An 18,502-nucleotide genomic window follows, 5' to 3' on the forward strand; every position below is an offset into this window, starting at 1 on the left:
GTGCTCTGGTGTGCTTATTTATTTACTTTGCAGTGGAGAAAAGATAAATAGAGATTTCCAGCATCATTCCCACTGTGCGTGCACGTCAAACCCAGCGTAGCCACAGCGGCTGCTGACATGGTGCTGCTGGGACGCAGCTCCTTCCATTGCTGCTCTTCTCCTTGCCAGTGAACGGCTTTTATTCAACCCAGGGCTTTGCTTTCAGCCTTGGGTGCAAGTCCAGACATTGCTGCCCATGCTGGGTCTCTGGGCAGGGGGATGAAATTAGAGGATGGGAGAACCTTCTCATTTAAGGTTTCTTTCTTCCTGGCTGCTCTCTTGCTTCCTCAGCTACTTTGGTGCTGGTGGCCGCATGTAGCCCCTCTTCAGTAATACCTCTGATTGCAGCGAGGGCTGTTGTTCTGCTGTAGAAATCAGCATCTCCACAAAAGACTTCCAGAGCTGTGCTGGTAGCTGCTTCCAAGGCAGACAGGTATAAGCTCTATTTTTGTCTCAACCCTGAGGTTTTATCTCTCAAAACTCAATGTTTCTAGGTGCCTTTGACACTGGCACAGCTCTTGCACACAGCCTCTGCGGCTTCTTTTAGATCTTTGTATGTTTTCTGCCTCTCTTAGCTTCCTGTGACTTACAAGTGTTACTGGTGAAGCAGGCACTGCAGTTAAGTCTCATTATCATTTACTGTATTTGTTTCAGGCTGTCTACACACCAGCCCTGTGCCAGGAAACGTGCTGCATTCATTTACCTCCCTCCCAGCAACGCACAGGGCACCAGGCATTCACAGTGCGAGCTGGTGCCTTCAGCTCTCCTAGTTATTCAGCTGCTGCTGGGAGAAGAACCAGCTTAGCAACGGCTGGTGTTTATTTCTTTTGCAGATAAACTCCTCAAACACCTGTGTAAGGATGATAAGCAACGCAGGACATGCTTGTTGTTTGGTTTCAAAAAGGAAGTGATGCACATGCCCGAATCTTGCAACTACATCAGCACAATAGTATCTTGCAAACTAATCGGCATTGAGCATGGTCAGCAATGGGCTGGAGAGATCCTGGGTGAAAGTAGGGGTGTGCTGGGAGCCTGTTCTCCTTATTTATGGCCAGATTTGGGGAGAAGTCATGAAGGGTTTGGTGTGGCCAAAGCTGCTGCTCTAGTGAGCTCTCTGCACCGCAGGAGAGGAGGAGGATGGAGATCTCCTGGTGCACTGGGGCTGCTCAAAGCACCACAGAACACCTCTCCCTGCCAGCCTTATGTCAGGGTGCTCGGCAGACTGACAGCGATGAACTAAACACAATCATCTGAATATGTTCACAGTATATTAGCTCAAGATGTGCCCTCAGGGGCAAAACCTGCTAAGTTGGACCAGTGGCGGTGTAAGGGTGAGCAGCTTTGGCCTTTAAATTAATAGCACGTTTCTCTGAGCATCGTTCTTGTCCCTTGCTGCGGCTGGGAGGAGGAGAGGAGGCTGGATAGAGGCTTAGCTGGTCTGTGCTGCATTCGCTTCTTTTCAGTGGCATGTGAAAGGGTTAAGCAGAATTTTGATCTCGGCAATATTTTCGTGCTTATACATTCTGTTTCTCATTTCCATGACAAAGATGGTAGGAAGAGCAGAATAAGGTACAGAATTTGCAGAGCAATTTTAAGACTGTAATGAGAACAGAAAATAGTAGGGGGAGAAGAATTGTAATTAGAATACGAAATGGGAAAAAAAAAATTAATCTATTTCCATGTCAGTCTTAGGACTAAATTCTGCTGCTCCCTGTAGCTTTCAGAGGGTGGATTTTTTGTGTCTGTGTGTATGTGAAGAGCTTGAATTCCTTTGCAGGCTCTGAAAGGTCCAGGTAAATGAGTTTAAGTCCTCATTCCCCCCAGATAATGTAATAACAATAATTTTGTGTGCAGCATTCACAGCAGACCAGCCAGTCTCTTAGATAAATGAATGCTGTCACTTGAATAATGGTGGCATTCAAGATCTCTGCAGCCTCAAGTACAGGAGAATAAAAGGAGGTGCTGGAGATGCTGTTGTAGTGGAGGTCTCTGCAGCTGCTTGGGGAGGCATCTTGTGATTGCATAGCACCGAAGCACCAAACACCAAGTACTGCAGGTTGGGAGAGACATCTGCATGTTCTAAGCCCTGGAGACAAGAAGGGCCAACCAGCTCGGCAGCTGGTCCAGCTGAGCTCTGAGTAACTCCAGGGATGGAGATCCCACAGCCTCACGGACTAATATTTGACCACTCACATGCTAGAAAATGTTCCTAATCTAATGACATTACATCTACTGAGGGAGCTTCCAGCAGCCCACAGCTCAGGGTCATCTTGAGCTCAGTGGTGTGGATTTTATTGTTCCCCTCTAATTTGTGCAGTTGCTATTCTAGATCCTTCTAGACCACAGCATCCTGCAGCAAGCGGTTTTGCTGTTGGGCCCTGTATGAAGAACTTCCCTGTCAGGTGGTTAATTCCACTAGCTAATGTTTTCAGTGTCTGCCTCCTTAGTTTTAGACTACAAGAAGCAGAGAAAAGCCATTCCCTGTTCTCATCTCATGACTGTACGTCTCTGTTGAGCCTCTCTATATCTATCACCTCTTGTCTTTGTCCATATATGCCATTCCACATCTTGGATCCTCCCTGTGATTGCCCTCTCTTCTTCTTCTAACCATATGGGTGGCAAAACAATGTTTGATCTTTTATTCTTTGTTCTTTTCCTAATTGCTTTTAAAATTTGAATGGCCTTTTTGGCAGCTGCTGAGGCCTGAGCAGAAGTTGGAAGCGAACTTTCAAGAATGAATGCACAGTTTCTCTTCTGGACAGTAACAGCTATTTTAAGACCCATTGTCATGTCTTTATTGTTAGGATTCCTTTTCTCCAATGCATTACTTTGCATTTATTGACATTAAATTTAATCTTCCATTTCCTCACTGCCACTTAGTACTGCGAGAGTCTTAATGCAAAGCCTTTCAAAGTCACTTTTAGTTTTGGCTGGCATGAATAATTTTTTTCTCATTAATAAACTTGAATTCTTCTAGATCACTTCTATTATGAACTGGATAGATTTTAGTGCAGATGGATCCTGGACCAGGATCCTCCTCTTGCTGAAACCTAAGAAGCATCTTTTCACAGGCTGTGAGCAAGAGGGCCTTCTCTTTTGTCCCGTGATAAGTTGGGTTTGGGTTTTAGAGGGTTTTTTGAGGAACCTTGTGAGAATTCCAGCCAAAGAGATCCTCTCACCTTTTGTGTAGGTACTTGTTGACCCTCCAGCAAACACAGAAGTGGGCTGTGAGGCCCTGGTCTCAGGTCTTTATGCTGCCTCTGTTGCGTGTTGCAGCTTTGGATGGTCTCACCCGAAAGGAGTCAGATCTTCTGGTCTGGCACCTTCCCTCTGCCACCATTTGTTCTGGAGCAAATGACTCTTTACTATAAGGTTTTAAGCCTTAATACTTCATCTCCATCAATCTGTTCAGCCGGGAGAAGAGAAGCTGCGTGGAGACCTCACAGCAGCCTTGAGTATCTGAAGGGGGCTACAAGGATGCTGGAGAGGGACTCTTCATCAGGGACTATAGTGACAGGACAAGGGGTGATGGGTTCAGGCTTACACAGGGAAGTTCAGGTTAGATATAAGGAAGAAGTTCTTCCCTGTGAGGATGGCACTGGAACAGGCTGCTCAAGGAAGTTGTGAATGCTTCATCTCTGGCAGTGTTTAAGGTGAGGTTGGATAGGGCTTGGAGCAACCTGGTGCAGTGGAAGGTGTCCCTGCCCATAGCAGGGGGTTGGAACTGGATGAGCTTTAAGGTCCCTTCCAACACAAACCATTCTAGGATTCTGATTTTACCCCAGGGTAATACATGAAAATATATTGACTGCATGCAGAAAAACCAGCCCCATAACACGCTAGTGGCTCCTGCAAATGCTCTGCTGTGCAGCCCATTAGAGGATGGGCTGCCACTGACACCTGCTGTGGTGTCATGCTCTCTTTTAATGACATTTATCCTGAAGCAAATTGCAGTGTGTGGCCAGCCCGGGCAGTTGCCAGGATAGAGATGCAGAGCTTTCCTCTGAGGAAAACAGGGGGAGTCATAAATCTATTGCTGAACTTCTGACCCTCTTTGACAGGTTCAACTGAGGGGCTATCCAAACATTTCAGCAGACAGATAAATAATGCGAAGTAGATCACTTTGGGCCAGAGGTTGTGTAAAGACCTTAATGGGGAAACTGCAGTTAAAGAGATTAAGCTAACCTCAGCGATGTATTCCCTGAAGAAGCGTGATGCTAAATTACTCCTATAGGAAATCACAGCAGCTCTGCAGGCAGCAGTGCTGACAGGGGCAGGGCTGAAGTGAGTATTTCACATCCCAGGGACGTGGCAGAGATGTGTGCTGGCAGAGATCATCCTTGCCAGCATTGGAGTCATTGGGTTTGGTGCCCAGGGTGCCCATACGGCTGAGCCTGGTGTGCAGGGGTGCTGGGCAGGAGCAGCACCGTGGGGATGAGGGGCTGGAAGAACCATGGCCAAAGTGCAGTTACAGCAGAATGGGGTTCCGCCACCCAAATAGTGCTTCCCTGACAAAAATTAATTGTGGAAAAAACTACTTCTGTAAAACTTTCTATAAAAGACTTGTATTTCCACATGGTGGGTAGGACGCCATTGAAGGCAGCTAAATAAACCCCAGCAAAACACAGGCTACAGTAATTTATTAGGGGTTTTTTTAGTGGGGCATGTTAAATATGGCATTAACTGTGTAATGCAAGTTTTCTTGTGTCCTAACTTTTATTCACCAAAAACTTAAAGGCATCTGTTCCATGGCATTATTGTGGGTCACTCTATGTCTTGATGTTAGTGGTGGCTGAGGTGTAGCATGCTGGGCACCAAAACCAGCTCCATCAACAAGAATCTCTGGTGAGAGGTGATATCCCCAGTGCACCAACTTTGGAAATGAGGTTGTCATGAGATGGAGCCTGCTGCCCATCTCCTGCGTCCTGGTACAAAAAGGCAGAACAGAGAGGCAAGTGCTTATAGCTCTGAGCGGTAGGAATCACTGGAAGCATCCAATTCATTCTTCATTGGGCATTTAATAGCTCCTTAATGATGACAGCTTTTACTTACTGCTGGATTTGCATTAACAGGCCACTTTTTAAAAGCTCCAGATCCCCAGTGGACTTGCAGTTAAGGTGCTCTGGTCTTCTATTGTCAATAGCGAGTGTTAAGATTTAGGTCAGACCCTCAAAAAACCCCAACACCCCAAATCCAAACCCCACCACACTTAAAATGAAATAAGAAGTTTGGAAGATTTTTGAGATCTTGCAAGTGTCATTGAAGCCATTCCAGGTATGAGGCTGCCAACGTAATTCTTACAGAGTGGAGGTTTTCATCTCAGCTCATGACTCTCAGGAAATAAAAGGATGTGATGAGATTCATAATTAAATTGTACAAGCTGGCAGTGCCATCCATGAGAAAGTAACACCTCTGAATCTTGGCAGGAGGGTGTGTTTCTTTCCACTGGGCCCTTCCCATTTAACAAACATTTATTCTCCATGTTTGCAGAGCTGGAGATCTCACAGCTGCTTTGCTCTGGGGTCTGTCCCAGCTTGCAGCATACATTCAGTTTTCTTATTTGTTTTCAGCTTACCAACATGGGACCTGTCTGACCTCTGGCCACACTTACAGGTTTGAAAATAACATCGTATTGCAAAGATAACAAACCAAAGTGAGTGTAGAAAAGCAGTAATTAAAAGTGCTTTGTAGGACATCACCTCAATGAGGCCTGTGCTCAGCTCCCTGTATGGGCTGGTGGATGCACAGCAGCCTCTGCCTCCGGAGCTGCAGTGCCAGCTCCAGCTCCCCTGCAAGAGTCCTAGTAAAATAATTGTATTTTGAAGTAAATTCTACATGAAAAACTGAATTTCAGAGGGTGTTTTCTCACAGAATAGAACTCTGCTTGTACCCCTTGCTTAGACACAATATACATGGTGATATGCGCCATGGAGAGGTGCAGTAGTGGAGGCATGGCTTTGTGTCCATCACCCTGATTTCCTTGGGACTCCCTATTGGAATGAGGTTGACAGCGTCCATCTACTTATCCATCAGTGTCAGGTGAAGACACCTCCTGTGGCATGAGATGACTCTGGCACAGGTTCCCCAAAGAGAAGCTGTGGCTGCCCCATCCCTGGCAGTGTTCAAGGCAAGTTGGACACAGGGGCTTGGAGCAACCTGCTCTAGTGGAAGGTGTCCCTGCCCGTGGCACGGGTTGGAACTGGATGAGCTTTAAAGTCCTTTCCAACCCAAATCATCATCTGATGATGATTCAACAGCATGTCTTTGTTGCCAGACCTGGTAGGAGTCTGAGCGGTTCCCTCTGAGGGTGTTTTGTTTTGGTTTTAATCTGTCAAGTAGAGTTGTTTCCATCCTAAGCTTGTTACCTGAGGCAAGTTTGAACTAGGACTTGGCAAAGTGGGGCTTTATGGGTCCTTTTGAAGCAGAGGTCCTTGATTCTGGTTATGCTTGTAGGCAACCATTGCTAATGTAAGTTAGTGCAAGTTGGATAAAAATGGGATGAAGGAAAAACAATCACATCTTCCTTCCTCTCACAGTTCCCCAACTTGGCTACACAGGGTTTGCATTCCCAGGTTTTCAAGAAAACACCATGTTGTGGATGCAAAGCACTACAAGCTGAGAGGGATCTCTGCTTACCTTGGCTTCGTGATCATTTCATGCAGGAGAGGGTGAGAATTAGCCACAGCCGCTGATTTGCTTAATAGGCTCTTTCTATTAGCCAAGTAATAACAAACATTGAATAATTACAAAAGAGCAAAAGGATGATTAAGGTAATTGCACGAGAGTATATTCCTTTCAAATTAGGACTTGAAAATGATACCTGCCACTTGCATGTGCACATCATCCAATAGAGGTTTGATCAATTTTGAGGGACACAAAGGGTGATGAATGGCTGCATCCAGGTCTGGAACTGCCTGGGAGGCTCGACATGCACTGGGAGTTAGAGCAAAGTGAGAAGGGAGGAAGCATTTGTAACCAAAGGGAAATATTAAAATGTCTCTTTCTGCCCTAAATCTACCTGGAATGATGGGGCTGATTGTTTTGAAGTGCATTCGGTAGCGAAGCTATAACGAGAAGAAGAAGAACACATTATTTATCTGCTCTACCCAGCTCGTGTATAAGTGGCAAACATCTAATTGAAAAAATACCCTGATGGGAGAATTTCTAATAAATTTGTTTGCACCCTCATAGCCTGGAGGAGAGGGAGGAAAAAAATCCAATCAGCAGTGGGGAAGTTCCAAACTTTCCATTGCATTTTGAGTCTTGATTTTCAGGCTGGCTGCTCAGGCTGGCAATCAGAAGCACAGTAATTTTGAAGGCAGAGTTCATTACAGTTATTATGGAAGCATCAAGGGCAGAAGGAAGTGTGGAGTGGAGATAGGGGAATAGTAGAAAGCCATAAAAAATACATTCTGACAAACAGAGTGATACAGAGAAAGCCGAGTGCTTGTCCTGCCCTGGACCTCCCCACTGAAAGATACCTTTTCTTTCCTGAACGTGTATTTCCAGGTGGCTTTTGTTTTCTGAAAAATCGGGAATATTTTTCTGCTGGAGGTCAGGGTTTTAAGGCTTTTGGGGTATTTTTCACAAATCACTTGAATCACAGAATCCCAGACTGGTTTGTGTTGGAAGGGACCTTAAAGCTCATCCAGTTCCAACCCCCTGCCACGGGCAGGGACACCTTCCACTACAGCAGGTTGCTCCAAGCCCCTGTGTCCAACCTGGCCTTGAACACTGTCAGGGATGGGGCAGCCACAGCTTCTTTGGGCACCCTGTGCCAGCGCCTCAGCACCCCAGCACCCTCACAGGGAAGAACTTCTGCCTAAGACCTAATGAAGATATTAGAAGAGCTGTTGTAAACTGGTCTTAAGCTACATGTGCAAAGGAGGAGGAGGAGGACAGAAGAGAGGTGTGTGTTTGCAAGGAAGCAGGATGGATGGATGTGCATCATCTGTGTATTTAAATCTCTCAGAAGGGCAAAGCTTTTACTTAGGAAAGAACTCTTCTTTTCCTGATGTGGAAGTAAATATTTCCACAGTACAAATTCCTGACTGCTTCCAGGGATGGACAGAACTATGTCCCCACTGGAATATTTTTAAGGCTGCACGCTGGAAAGCTCTTGTGCAGCTCACCTGGAGCATCTCAGTGTGCAGTCGCAAGATGCAATTGCTTTTAAGCATCCCACAGTGCCACATAGCGTGTCTGTGCAGCTGACCTGGCACAAAGCTCTGGTCTGATGGAACGTGTCCCTTCTTGAGGCAGGGGGTTGGAGCTGAATGAGCTTTAAGGCCCCTTCCAACCCAAACCATTCTACGATTCACTGCCAGTTGAACCACAGCCAGTGCCCTATATCCACATGGTGCAGGGCTTTGGGATGTCTGTTCCAGCTGCAAGATCCATCTAATGTTTTGTTGGTGGGGTGGTCCCAAAAAGATCTAGGGAGTAGGACCTCAGGGCCATAATTTTGCCTGTTCCAAAAAGATTGGCTCCTGAAACCCATACTGCTGCCCATGCCAAGTCAGAGACTGGCTCCTCTTGCAGAGCCTGGGTCCTGCTGCTGGAGGGCTGAGCATCTCCACCAAATTGTGCTCTTCTGCAAATTCAGCCTTCTCTGCTGGGGTTGGCAGGGGGTAATCAGGCTGTGGATCTGACTGAGTCTCCGTGCCTGGAAGCACCATGGCTCCAATTGGAACACTGTTAGCAGAAGCTGGTGACGCCAGTGATTGGTTTACGGTGGAGGGAAATTCAGTTTAAAGTGTATAGGACCCAGCTGGCTTATAGAATCATAGAATGGTTTGGGTTGGAAAGGACCTTAAGATCATCTTGTTCCAACCCCTTGCCATGGTCAGGGACATCTCACACCAGACCACGTCTCCCAAGACTCTATCCAACCTGGCCTTGCTTCTATGATAACTGCCTGTGCCAGCAGGCCCATGCTCTGCCAATGCCTGCTGCATTCTGCGGCTCCTGCCTCATGGATGCGTTTAACCAAATCCTGCATTTTCTCAGGCATCCTCTTTCCCCTGCTGCAGCTGCTGTCAGGACTGGGTAATGAGTGGCACAATACCTGCTCTAATTCTGCTGCTTTTAATTGGTTTTCTTTGCTATCCCAGAGGATAGTTTGGCAATTAGAAGGTGTCTGATGCTGAGCAGAGCTGTGTTACCCACACTTGGCTTTGCTAACTCTGCTGACTTTAGTAGCTAATCCTGTAGCACTCTGAGAAATGGAAGTGTAATTAATAGTCTACCCTGAAAGTCTTCACCTGGTTTTATTTAGATTTGTCTTTTATTGTTCTTAATATGGCCCATTTCTCTTAAGGCATAACTGTTATCAGCCTCATATTAGAGAGCAAGAGGACACGCAAGGGGTGAACAATCCTCAGTTCAACATCCGGCTTGTAAGGGCAAGAGGGTTGGCTCTTCTTGTTAAGTATATGGTGTCATTCACAGCTGGTACCTTCATCCTTGTCTCGGGAGTGTTTTATAGCATAGCCCATTTTATTGCCATAATTAATTTGTGAACTTAACCCTGAGAACTGCCCCAGCCATACTTTGAGCCGCAGACAATCCTGGAGGACTTATTTCCTTCATTTGGAACTGGAGCAAGTGAAAAGCTCCTGTTGTAGCTAATTAATGAGAAGAGTTTTGCTGTTCTCCGTGGGGGTTTGGTAGCCTAATACGTGGATTAGCAGCTCAGAAACGGGTGAGGGGGGGCAGGCGAATGCTCTGTGCTCATTCTGTTCTGCCTCTCGCCCAGTGGAGGTGAAGTCCTGGCAGAGCAGGCAGGGGAACAGGAGATGGGAGAATTGTGCCTCCTTGCAGCCAGAGTTTGCAAGCACCAGCAAACTGTTGGTCGGGAATCAGGCTTTGCACAGAGACCCCTCGTGTCCGGTCCAGAGTGGCTTTCTGCATTGCTGCTGTAGGTTTGCTTTGGTTCTTAAGGACAACATGGGTGTCTGGAAGAGGATTGAATGAGACCTGCCTATCTTGGAGATTTCCATTGACGGAATTTGGCTTTTCAAAGCTGACGGATGGTCTAGCAGGTATTTAGGAAGAACTTCATTTGGGTGATCTTTGCTGCTGGGTACATCTGTGGTTTTTCACATATTTGGCTTATTTGTTTGAGTTGGAGCAATTAATTCATTATTTCACTCAAGAACTAGTATGAATGTTCTATGTTACCATGTCCCATCACAGTAATGTGGTGTACGCGTGCTCATACACACTCAAAAGTTTTAAAGGAGCAGCTTGGGATTTTCTTCTGGGAATTTTAGCTCTTTACATGAAGAGCCAGGAAAGCTTTTGGGGTGCACATGACCCTGGGGTACAGATGGCATTTCACTAAGTCTCATTTTCTTTTCTTTTTCTAGTTTGATGGGGAGAACATGTACATGGGAATGAATGACAACGCGCAGGAGTTTCTATCAGCAAATCAGGTAAGCGCGGTTTGCTGGGGTGGGCAGCGTGGAGAGATTTTACAGGGGACTTAATCTGCCCCTAGGGACAAGTTCTAGGACCTTTCTGTGGATCTCCACTCGTGGGACATCAGGAGCATCCCTGCATGGGGTCAGAACTGCCAACCCAGCTGCTGCCGAGGAGCAGAGGCGGATGCACTCAGTGTGGGGTGAGGGATGGTGCTGGCTCTCCATCAAGCCTGTGAAAAGCTTTGCCTCAGCATCCTTCACACAAAATGAACATGTGATTGGTGTTTCTGGATGCAATGAGGTTTCCAAGTATTGTGTGTGGTTCAGGTGTCTCCTTCCATCACGTAGAGTGTTTCCTGAAGCTAAATAGATTAACAGTTAGCCAGCATGGGGAGAAAAAGGAATCGAAGGTTTCCTGTTTTGGAGCTATAAACCCACACATGGAGGACCAGAATAGAAGTGCTCATGTCTCACAGGTGCCTGAGGCATCAGGGCTCTCTCCAGGCTTGGATACCCATGAAATGGGCATGTCCATTCAGTGAAGCCCTAAACATACCTAAAGTTAAGTCCATCCTTAGGTCCTGCTGGAAGGCGAGGACCTCAGCACGTGCTTGCCTGTCCTCCTGACAAGAGATGGTCCCATCTGCACCCCCCTGCAATGGTCAGCACAACTATAGCGTGCTGGGGACTCAGTGCATCTTTGAGGTGCTTGGGGCAAAGCATCTCATCACATCCAGCTGCCTTGTAAGGAAAAGTACAAGTTCATTGCTACTGTTTCTCAGCGTCCCAGTTTTGGTCTGTGCTGGGCCGTTTTGATGTGGGGCCCTGCTAACCACAAACACATGCACTGTATTTCCATCCAGCTGAAGATGCTGATGGATTCCTCTTGCCCTGGGCTTGATGTGTGTGGCCTGGGGCAAGGTTTTGGTGTGCTCCTGCTGCTGGGGTTTGGTAGTTACTGCAGCATCACTGTGAATTACAAGGCTAGTGGGTCATCCAACTCAGATACCAGTGGTGATTAAAATATATGCACCCTAAACTGAAAACGGGATGAAAACCTGTTTTTTGCTTCCTTAGAGCGTGGCGGTGCCTTGGCTTATTACTTGGGAGAGGTTTTCCTGCTCTGGCATTGTCTCATCTTGTGTCTCCAGTTCCCCTCCTTGCACTGCTATTCTTGGGACAGTCACAGAGGAGCTGGGAGTGTGACCAAGGTGTGCAGAGTTGCACCCAGGGCTCTGCCAGGGTGGGTGCCCCATGGGATGCTGCAGTGACCCACCATAAGTTCACATGGGGCGGCAGGATGGGAGTAGGGAAGGGATGGGGATCCCAGTCCATGCCCTGCAAGGATGTTAGTCATGGTTCCCACCCAGCATGAGCTTTGGCCGAAAAGGATGGGGAGCAGCCTTCCTCTCTCCCCCTCATTAGTCTATCATCTCCCTTTATTTACCTGCACATCAGCACGTGTTTACCAGAGAGTGCTTTATAGCACCAGTTATGACTTTATTACTAATAACACAACTCTTCTATTTAAATAGGGGTTCCAGATGTTTTTTATTGTTTGCTAAACCTGTTGTAACCTGAATGAGCACATTAACCAGCAGGAGCATGGTTTCACAATCTCACTCGAGAGGCTGCTAAATCACCGCACACACAGGATATTGCTCAGCCTTTGGGATCCTTGGGGACAAAGGCAAATCGTACACACTAATTACTGAAGCCATCCCACTATAATAGATGGGCCTGGTGGGTTGGGGATTTCAGTCTCAAACTGGTTCCACTGGGCGCCATTAGGCACCCACAGCTCTCGACAGCAGACGCGGCTTCACGCTAAGCCCAGCTCAGGCGCAGGGGCTGGGATGTCCGGCATTAACAGTGGGAAAGCTTGGCTTCACGTTGCCTGGTTTAGGGCACACTTGCTTATTTACCCCAGTTTTGCACTACAGGCTGAGCTCCCCTGGTACCAGCATGCTTGTGATGGCCTGGGGTGAGACTGTCACCATGAAATCCCCAGTCCAGCCCCTCCGTGCTTCGAGGTGGGTGGGAAGGGCCAGGAGAGCCAGAAATTAGTCTCTGTGTGTGGCTTCATTTCAGCTGGAAAATTTTAAGGGTCCACAGATTGAAGAAGTTTGATATTGTTTTTTATAGGAAATTCTGTATTGCCTTGTGATTTCTCTTCTAAAATACCTAGAAAGAGTCAGGCAGAAAGCAGAATTCAGTTTATCATCTCCTTCCTCCTCCCCTGGTTTAAACCCAGGGGGGTTTAAATGGCTCCTGCCTGTCAGTGCAATGCTTTACACTTTCTGCAACTGCTTAAGCTCTTGAGTCATCTTTTCCCATCACACAGATAAGATTATTCTCATTTTACAGCTGGAGCTGTAGGGACGGTGCAGGTAGAGCAGTCCTAGGGCAGCATCATGATCCTACAGCACCCTGACATCAGCTTTATCTCAGCCCTTTCTGCCATTTTTGATCCTAAGAAGCTTCTGCAGTGTCTCCTTGTAAAGTCAGGACCAGGATCTGCTTCATCATCCCCAGACCTGCAGACCTGCCAGCTTCTTCCCCTCGTCTTACTCGATGGGATTGCTTATGTGCCACCGGCTGCATTTCTAGTTGTCATCCTGAACGGGGCTGGTTTCAGATGAGAATGAAATGCAGAAATACAGGAGCCTAAAACACAATGAGAGCACTGACAGATCCAGCCTCACATAGCACAGCCTGCTTGGGGAGAATAATTCCTCTTGTTCCATCAAATAGGAGGGACATTTGACCCCAGAAGTGAGTCAAATGTAAAATGTAATTCAACCCCCAACAGGGGCCAGAGTATAAATGCAACTTGTCATCTGATCAAACCATCGTGGACATTTGACCCTTGAGATGAGTGAGGTATCTGTTGTGTCTCATGAAGTCAGCAGAGCATCATTCCTCACCCCTGTCAATTTTCTTTCTATCTTTCCTCCCCTCTCCAAACAGGGACAAGGAATTAAGTAATGCAGAAATCCTGAGGCATGGACAGATTAGCAGCCACATGATGTTCTTTGAAAGATGAGTGAAAATGCAGTGGTGATGTTAAAAGAAATAAAACCACCTACAAAATCAGTAAGAAAAAGCATTTATTAAGGCCTTTGTGATAGGGAGAGTAACCCCAGGAAAGGCAAAGGCTGGGAAATTCCTCATGTAGCTGGATAGGAATGAGTTGGTTTTGTTTGGCATCGAGACTTGCACTTGCAGGAAGAGTCCACAGGTGCTTTATAAACATGAATTAACTACATGTGGGAATACCCTGCAAGAAGGTCTCATTATCCCACGTGGTGGGTGAATTAATGCAGGGAATGCCTTGCCAAGGGAGGTGGGGGCAATGTGATGTCGAGTATTGGAATGACTGTCCCTTGGCTTGTTTGGAGCAGGGATGTGACTCTGCCCAGTTCATGGAGACACATTAAGCAAAGCCTTAGGGGAGTGTTTTCCATGTTTTCCTCTCTCCGTGGCATGTCCCAGGCTTCTGGCAGGGCAACGAGCATCTTCCAGGGAGGAAAGAGCTCATTACTTACCTCTGGGTGTTTGTGATCCCATGCTCTGCCTAATCCCAGGAGCTTTCAGTGCATGGCTTATTCCAGCTGAGCAACACACCTGTTTCTGTACCAATAAGTTAATTTGTGTGACTCCTCATACAAATGCTGTTATACATCAGTATCATTTATTCAGGCCTGGGAGATGCATTGGTATATGCAACTCTTTGCTTTTGTAATGGAGAGCGCAGATAAGACCCCACTGCTTTTGAGTGTTGGAAATATGACAGTTAAATACACAAAGTTATTTGCACATGCTGGCACACTCATGCTGCCCATCTGTGATTCAAAAACATCAGGACTTGGCTGCCACATCTGGTTATGGACATGCATGGGGGGCTGCAAGTTTGCACAGCAGCGTTGACAGAGCGTGGTTTCACCCAGCTCTGGTGAGACACCTCATGTCCATGACCCTGCAGAGCAGCCAAGAGGGCTTTAGTTCTGGCTGTGTGCCTCAGGGCAAGGCTGAGTAACTCATGGATGGAGCTGCTCACATTTGTACTGCAGAGGAAGCAGATCCATGGGCATACACATGTTTGTACGTAGCAGCACGTGCATGATAACATAGAAGGTGGAGTTTTCTCTGCTGTGTGCAAATTGGCAAGAGCTCAGTTGAGTGTGGGGGCTATACCAGTGCACCAAGGGAAATGGAGTTAAGAAAGATTGTATTTGTCATGTGCACACGTATATAAAGCATCTGTCTTCAAATGTGTTCCTATATATGTTACATGTGCCTGCCCCTTGTTACATGAAATACATCTGCGTATGTAGCCGTGTGCTTGAATGGGTATAAATCAACATTTATCTACTGTATCTCTTGCCCTTTATCTGTTTATCTCCATATATCTTCAAGCTTGGGTCTGTATTAGCCATAATAGATACAGTAAGTCGCTGATCTGGTGGGTCAAATGGTCAGGGCTCTTTGATCAGCCGTCAGGATACATTACCACCAGGGCCTCCGGTGGGGCTTGAATTACAACTTACATTTGACTCATTTCTGGGGTCAAAACGTCCCTCTTATTTGATCGAATGACAGAAATTGTATAATTTGTATATATCCCTGAGCCATATGTGCTCTGAGTGCCACTCTAATGTGTTTTATAAAGGCACAGCTGTCTTGGTGACTTATTTAAAATGGGATTTTGAAGTAGTGTTCTTGCCATTTAATGTCCTCATTCAGGGTTACACAAGGTTTATCAAATAATAAATAACATTTAGAACATTCATTTTAGCATAACAATGGGTTAGCTAGTTATAAGGAACTGGACGGCACAATAAAGCTGTGTTTGGTAAATAAGCAATCATGTAGAAAGCAAGCAATAGCATAATTAGAAATTAATGACAGTGTGGGAAGCTATGGATACCTTCCTCGCATGCTGCTAAGGCTCCAGACTAGACTGAGCTCATCTTGGCAGCCTCTGCTACAAAATATGGCATCAAACCTTGTCATAATACTGGCAGATGTGTTGTCCTCCCACCTCCTGGGCCTCCCACCAGCCTCCACTGAATTGCAGCAGAATGTCAGTGGTTGATAAAATAAAGCTGGGGCTGGGGCAGATCCATGCTGTGAGAGTGTGGGGAGTCCCTTCCCTTTCCTGGCCAAAGGCAGTGACTGCTGCATGAAGTGGCCATGGAGCCCAGGCAGTGTGGGGGCAATTCGGTGCTGCTGATGAATACATGGGTCATCATCCCCTCATTCTAGCTCCTTCCTGCTTAGTAGGAAGCTGTAAACCAGGACAACTATGGACTTTAGTTTTCCCTCCATCAGCAGCTTTGGTAGTGATGCTCTATGGCTGGTAGTGAAGCAATAGCGTGCAATTATTGGGGTGTAACATGTTCTCATGTTGGTTGGTCCCTGACCTACCAGGACATGTGAATGTGGAGGAGTTTCCTGCAGTTTGTTTGTCCCTGAAGCTCATAGAACACATGCACATATATAAGGCCCCTAGTGAAGTCAGAGCTTTATATAAACTCAAAGTAGAAAAAGAGGATTAATCAGAGATTGGCAGTGCAGTGGTAGCTGGGAGTGTGCGCTGCAGCAGGCACCCGTGCTAAGATACAGGTTTTGCTCTTCTCCTGCTGCCCTTTGAGTAATACTGTATGATTTCATATGTTGTGCTAGAGACTAAGAAGTAGAGGGAAGACATTGATAGATATCAAATGCCTTTCTCGGCAGACGATTCAGGAAGAATCTCATGTACTATTTTAGAATGAACAATAGACTGTTACATGTCATTTATTATAATCAGCAGCTAATGGAAACCCTTCCAGGCGGGGCTTTGGAGGTGAGCACAACTACAGCTGGTGATCTAGGCTTGTGAATTTTGCATGAGCTTCTATGTGACAGTGAAAGGTGCAGTTGGGAAGTGGTTCCTGTAACTTAGTCACAGCAAGAGAAGCTGCTGTTGCTGGTGGAGGGTTGGCTCTAGTGCTTAAATGAACTAATAAAAGCATCCCTTGGTATTACAAGCAGAATGAACATCATCTTCAACCCTTGGTCTCAAAGGACTCCTAAGTTGTTAACAATAGGGTGTTTGAAAAACAGCCATCAAGCATCACAGAGTGAAAAGCTAATGTAACTGAGAAGTTCCTAGACCAAAATGGATAGTCTCTGCTTCTATTGCATTTACTCAGGGAGGGCGGAGGAGAAAGAAATAGCATCTTGTACAGTTGAAGGTATTTGTCAGGTGAGACAGAACACCTTGCAGGGACAGAAAACTCCGAAGTTGTCGTGGTGGTTGAATTTCATGCATAGACATTTCACCAAGGAACTGAAGTTCCTGAATAGATTTAGGTTGAGGGGCAAAGGCAGTAGGGAGGAGAAGATCCTCAGATGGATTGGAGCAGTGGTCAAAAGCAGAGGAATAGCACATCCCATGGCTGGCAGCCCAAGGGCTCAGCATAGTGTCCACTGCTCTTCCAAGGTCTTCCAGGTGGCTGCAGCCAGCTATATGCCCTTGGGTCAGTCCAAGCAGTACTCTTTCCTTGTCTTTCCCAAGTCTTTCCCATGTTTTCTGGAATCTGATTCAGCTCAGAGATTGTTTTAGAGCCAATGGTAAAGAGCATCTGTATTTGGCAGCCCACTCTCAGACTGCGAGGTGTGATGAGTTATGATAGTGTTGGACATGGGGGTTTCTTGGCACCAACATGCCATGATGCCCACCAGTGGGGCTGAAGGCAATGTGGACCCGAGATTCCAGAAATGCTCCCTATGTGCTGGAGGGAGAAGGAGATGGAGTAAGTGGGACTGCTTCAGAGCACCATGGGGCACAGCTGCCAGTCCAGCCAGACTAAATAGCACTGAAAGGGATCTGCTGGTGTGCACCATGACTCCTGTGGCATGAGGGCACATGGGCTGGCTTCCAGAAACACTGAGGAGTGCTGTAAAGCCAATGGATTATAAAATAGCAACAAAATACAGAGAAAGGTGGTAGGCAGTATCATTTAGCCAGCGAAGTGTCACTTTATCCCGGGTTTCCTACTGTGCTCAGCGTTGCTGTAAAGGGACTGCACTTGGTGTATGCAGAGCTGTTGCCTTTGATGGTCAGCATGGCCTAGGGCAAGGTGGACACCTAGTCATAGAGGAACCTGGGGCAGCTCTGGAGGGAGCAGCTCACCTTCAAAGCATAGGTATTCCATTAATATGATGTTTATGTGTGCTTTAAACCTCCTGACAGTGCTGCTCTGGTCAGCTACTACTGCTCCTGCAAGGGTGCTGGGTTGTCACCAAAGGCAATCCTGGAGCTTTTATGCACAAGCTGTTTCTGCCTTCAGATCCTCCAGCTCCTCACACTGTGCTAATTCCTCACTGCTTGTCTCCTGAATTACCCGCTGTGACACAATGTGATTGGGAGCCAGGTCTCTACATGCTAACAATTGATGCTGAGCTCTGATAATGCGATAACATCCCAATCGTTAGCAAGGTTTTCTACTGTATCCTGTTGGGGGGTTTGGGTTTGGCTCCTGCAGAGGTTGGTTTGCTTCTGTAATGGATCCCTGGGGAGTGGCTTTGGAAAATTGTGTTTATTTGTGGAAATGTAGAACTGGGCTGCAGAAATATGAAACAAAACCCAGCCTGTTGCTCTTGGGATTTCCTTTCCCAACTGATTGATTACTTCTCATCGCAGTCCCAGCCCGAGCCAGTGTTTGGGTCTGCCATCACAATAGAGTGATTAACTGGAAAGCCACTTACTTCCAGCAGTAAAGTGTTATTTTCCACTTCAGAGTTTGGATGATGGCCTGTGCAGAAAGGAAGACCCCTCCATACCCTCAGCCAGCTGCAGAACGAGCTCTTGTCTTCTCTCCATGTTGGCTTTGGGGCTCCCTTTGAAGTAGGGGGTTGGGCTCCACTCCAACCTCACAATGGCCTGACCCACTCAGCAGCGCATGATGGGGCTCCACAGGTCCTGGAGGATGGTGAGGGTTGTGCATCCTGAGTGTGGCCATCCAGCTCATAGTCAGGCATTCACTCCA

At 46.8% G+C, this 18,502-nt stretch overlaps 1 protein-coding gene across 1 annotated transcript in view; it reads left to right on the forward strand.

Annotated features, from left to right (window-relative positions):
* Positions 1-18,502, forward strand: part of TOX2 (TOX high mobility group box family member 2) — a 143,085-nt gene that overhangs the window by 49,697 nt on the left and 74,886 nt on the right. Inside the window, 1 exon segment of the mRNA XM_030503254.1 lies at positions 10,410-10,475. Within this exon segment, the coding sequence (XP_030359114.1) occupies positions 10,410-10,475 (66 nt within the window).

This window comes from Strigops habroptila, chromosome 13 (assembly GCF_004027225.2).
Source record: "Strigops habroptila isolate Jane chromosome 13, bStrHab1.2.pri, whole genome shotgun sequence".
Taxonomy (NCBI): Eukaryota; Metazoa; Chordata; class Aves; order Psittaciformes; family Psittacidae; genus Strigops; species Strigops habroptila.